The sequence below is a fragment of the Lactuca sativa genome, chromosome 5 (assembly GCF_002870075.4).
Source record: "Lactuca sativa cultivar Salinas chromosome 5, Lsat_Salinas_v11, whole genome shotgun sequence".
Taxonomy (NCBI): Eukaryota; Viridiplantae; Streptophyta; class Magnoliopsida; order Asterales; family Asteraceae; genus Lactuca; species Lactuca sativa.
The window spans coordinates 37,688,037-37,691,797 of NC_056627.2; the positions used below are offsets into that span (position 1 = coordinate 37,688,037).

Genomic DNA, 3,761 nt, shown 5'->3' on the forward strand with positions numbered 1-3,761 from the left:
GCTATCAATATTCAATTTACCAAAATACCCTCAGAAGTCAACTGGTCAAACCTTGGTCAAAGTCAAAGTCAACCGTCATGGTCAACAATCCATGTAGACCTCAACTCGTCGAGTACCCTTAGCTACTCGCTGAGTTCCTTGCATAATTTGCCAACTCGCTGAGTCACTCGTCTGACACGCCGAGCCTAAGGCAATCTTCATCGGACTCGCCGAGTCTACGATAATCTTCACCGGACTCGCCGAGTTGACCATGCAACTCGTCGAGTCCCTTCAGTCCTTCATTCATACAGAGGATTTTTCGTGAAACCAAGGCTCCAAACTGTAGATCTAGGCTCCTAGGTGTTGTTATCGCATAAAGTTGCTAACTTTACATGCATGAAAGGCTCTATGGAGCTAAAACACTCATAACTAGCATTAGGATAAGGTTTTGTACATGAAGGAGGGTCAAAGCTTCATAAAGCTTGATGCTTATTTATCCACAAAGCCTAGGGAAGTCTGGATCTGAAACTTTGCCCTTATGACAAGCTCAAACTCGAAAATGACTCTATTTTGCCCAAGAAAATGACCATTTTCTTTCACCAAGGGGAGATCTAAGTAATGAAATGTAAAGGTGATAGCTTTATACCTCAATCTTAATACCACAACACTGGAAAGGCTGGATGTACAAGCTCTTCCTTGTTCCAAGCTCTCAACTCTTCAAGAAATTCTCCAAAACACTCTCTTTTGGTCTCCCACACTCAAGAATGGAGAGTAGCTAGCTATTAGGGAGATCTCTGGACGTGAAGGTGACAAGGGATGCTGAGGAGGAAAGTTAAGGGCCTTTAAATAGGGTGCAAAACCCCGGAACTAGGATTTCATCCTCCAGCTCCTACTCGTCAAGTACCTTCTTGGACTCGGCGAGTAGGTCACTTAAACTCATGGACCAACCTACTGCTACTCGGTGAGTCAGGTCACCAACTCGTAGAGTAGACCTTGAAACCATGAGAATTTATAACCATAAATTGATACTCGGGAATCGGGGCGTTACACCTATATGGTGTACAACCTGATCCTATAGTTGTTGGTATTATTAGAAAAGAACCAGAGCATGAAATTTTTTTCAAACTTAAAATTTGCCCACATGGTATTTGCACTACTCAATAATATACTCATGTATCTTTCTATTTCATATACGTGTCTACACCTAAGTGAGCTTATTCTTATTCTTTTACTTTTTACAGTTACCACTAAAAGCAATCCAAATCCTTTTGATTATGTCCCTGAGACATAATCACAGACCTTTAGGCCTTCACCAAAGCATTCTGACCAATATACCCTTCACAGCATTTACATTCTTATCCTTCTTCTTGAGACTTTATTTTAACTTATCTTTGAGGTACACACTAATAGAAACCTGATCTGAAATAGACTAATGCAACATTTTTTTTAATTTTTTTTAGTCCTAGTGCATCTCTTTCCCATGTGAAAAAGAAAGAAATAGAGTGTAGTCTCGAGAGTGATGCAAGATGAAATTTGATAAAGCCTTTTTTTATGTTCTTATATTGTCAAATTTAACAGCCTAGCTGTTAAATTTGTCAAAATGACCATTTTGCCCTTGTCTCTTTCATCTTCTTCATCTCCATTCTCAAGAACCCTAAATCAAACAATTTCCACTATAATCCCAAAAATCAAATCTAAACTTAATACAAAATATATTTAGATTTGTAATCAAACCCCAACTTTATAACCTTTTTCCCTAGAATCAAACATTAAAAACCCTTAGTAGATGCAATAACTCTTTTAAGTTGGAAGACAAAATTCTTAAAATAGAGACAAATGATAAAACTCATACATACAAACTGACATAAATAGAAAATCAGAATAGAAATTTGATTTCAAATGAGAGAGGAGTTTCTTGAATTTCAATTCAAGAACTAAATAAGCTCCAGTATGGACCAAAAAACACTAACCACAGGGATTGAATTTTTTTTCTGTTTGTTAATTAAATATAATTATACAATTTAAGTTTATGATTTTTTTATTGAATTTATCTTTTAAGATAAGCAATAAACTATGCAGAAAGGATATCCTTCTGATTCTGCCTCATACAATGATCCTAACATCATTAGTCAAAGGCTTCCCATCGTCTTCCACAAGACCTAGAAGCTTAAACTCCCTGCTTAATACCCTGTTAAATGCAAGCCTTACTTTTTTTATTTTCAGTAATCTCAACATCATGTGTGATAATCACTATATATATATATATATATATATATATATATATATATATATATATATATATATATATATATATATAGGGGAGGGTTCGTGCGAAAATGCAAATAATTTACGAAAACAAGAAAACAAGAAAAACCTATGATATTATGTCACCTCAACATTATATTTTGGAAAATAATTCATCCAAACATTGAAATACATGATGATAATCGATTATAGATGATATATTGTTTCATATTAACAAAGTATGATTTATAACATTTTGATTATGAAAACATGAATTTAAAAATGATTAAGGTCGTGAAAAAAAATTTATTAAAACCGTCTTTAAATCTATATTACCATAACATCATCCAATGTAAACTTACTATCTTTAATTTATTGCTAATAAATTTATTTTTTTTTATAGTACATGTGTTTGATTTTGATAACATAAAATCTGTTTTCGCGTTTTCGCAAGATATTTATATTTTCGCATGAACCTACTTCTATATATATATATATATATATATATATATATATATATATATATATATATATATATATATATATATATATATATATATATATATATATATATGCTTTCTGGACAAGTAAGTGATTATTATAAATCGGTTGATGTATATGATATAGTGATTTGCCTCCCTTCATTTACTTTTGGTTTATATGGAATTGAGTGTGTATGAACACCAAGTGTTCGATGAATTGGGAACTTGGTGTCCATGTTAAGCGAGTGGTATCTTATGGCTACATCTCTCTCCCTTTTTTGAGCATTTTGATGACCCCCAAGTGCTTGTGGGATGTAGAACTTCCTCTTGCAGAAGTGGCATATCTTCATTGAGATTCGTTTTGATCCTGGATAAGAATCTTCAAAGTTTTGTCCCATGTTAAGATTCAGCCAATTCTTCTCTTCATCTATGGGATTCATCTTGGATATAGGATATTCCAACTTATACTTCTTTTTGGGAGGTAACATATGTGTAGAGTAGTAGGCTAGATCATAGTGTGACCTCAAATAGAATTTCATGCATCATGAAGCTCTCAAGCTTCTCTATAATCTAGTCAACAAGTCAAAAATCAGATAAAAAGTTCATACTTAAGATGATAACTGAATATCTCAAAGTAAGTTGTTAACTTTTTAATCATTATGTAAACATAGTTGACTCTTTTTATAAACTTTTGTATTGTGTATTTTGCAGCCTCTATGTGGGCCCGATCCTATGCTTGTTCTGGAAATCTCAATGCATGTTCTTGAAAGCTGTCCAAGTCAAACCATTGACCTGTTTTTGGCCGGAAACATCCCTACAGATTTGGTCAACTCTTATTTAAAACAACATGCTCCCAAAATGCAGGCTATGTATTTGTATGTATTTTCTCTCTCTCTCTCTCTCTCTCTCTCTCTCTCTCTCTCTCTCTCTCTCTCTCTCTCTCTCTTTCATCTTTTTGGTTCAATAAATGACAAATGAATTGTGTTATTATTTATTCTAACCGAGGTTTATTATATATCTCCCAAAATACAATGTAGTCATCGTGTTGACTCTCGT

General features: G+C 33.7%; 1 protein-coding gene across 1 annotated transcript; it reads right to left on the reverse strand.

Annotated features, from left to right (window-relative positions):
* Window positions 1-1,536: 1,536 nt before the first annotated feature.
* LOC111900729 (uncharacterized) lies at window positions 1,537-3,145 on the reverse strand. Its single transcript, XM_023896606.1, has 6 exons — window positions 2,859-3,145; window positions 2,089-2,167; window positions 1,950-1,970; window positions 1,836-1,838; window positions 1,728-1,735; window positions 1,537-1,633 (listed from the first exon to the last, which is right to left on the reverse strand). Exons 1-6 carry the CDS (start codon window positions 3,143-3,145, stop codon window positions 1,537-1,539), a joined length of 495 nt encoding a protein of 164 aa, XP_023752374.1.
* Window positions 3,146-3,761: the final 616 nt, after the last annotated feature.

What these genes read in the sequence shown, in the direction of transcription:
- LOC111900729 (XM_023896606.1), bottom strand. Translation starts at nt 3,145, where the DNA reads ATGAATCCCATAGATGAAGAGAAGAATTGGCTGAATCTTAACATGGGA. An exon ending in CCAAAAGTAAATGAAGGGAG is followed by an intron (nt 2,168 to 2,858) that starts GCAAATCACTAT and finishes TGCATTTAACAG; the next exon opens with GGTATTAAGCAGGGAGTTTA. An exon ending in CTAATGATGTTAGGATCATT is followed by an intron (nt 1,971 to 2,088) that starts GTATGAGGCAGA and finishes ATTAACAAACAG; the next exon opens with AAAAAAAATTCAATCCCTGT.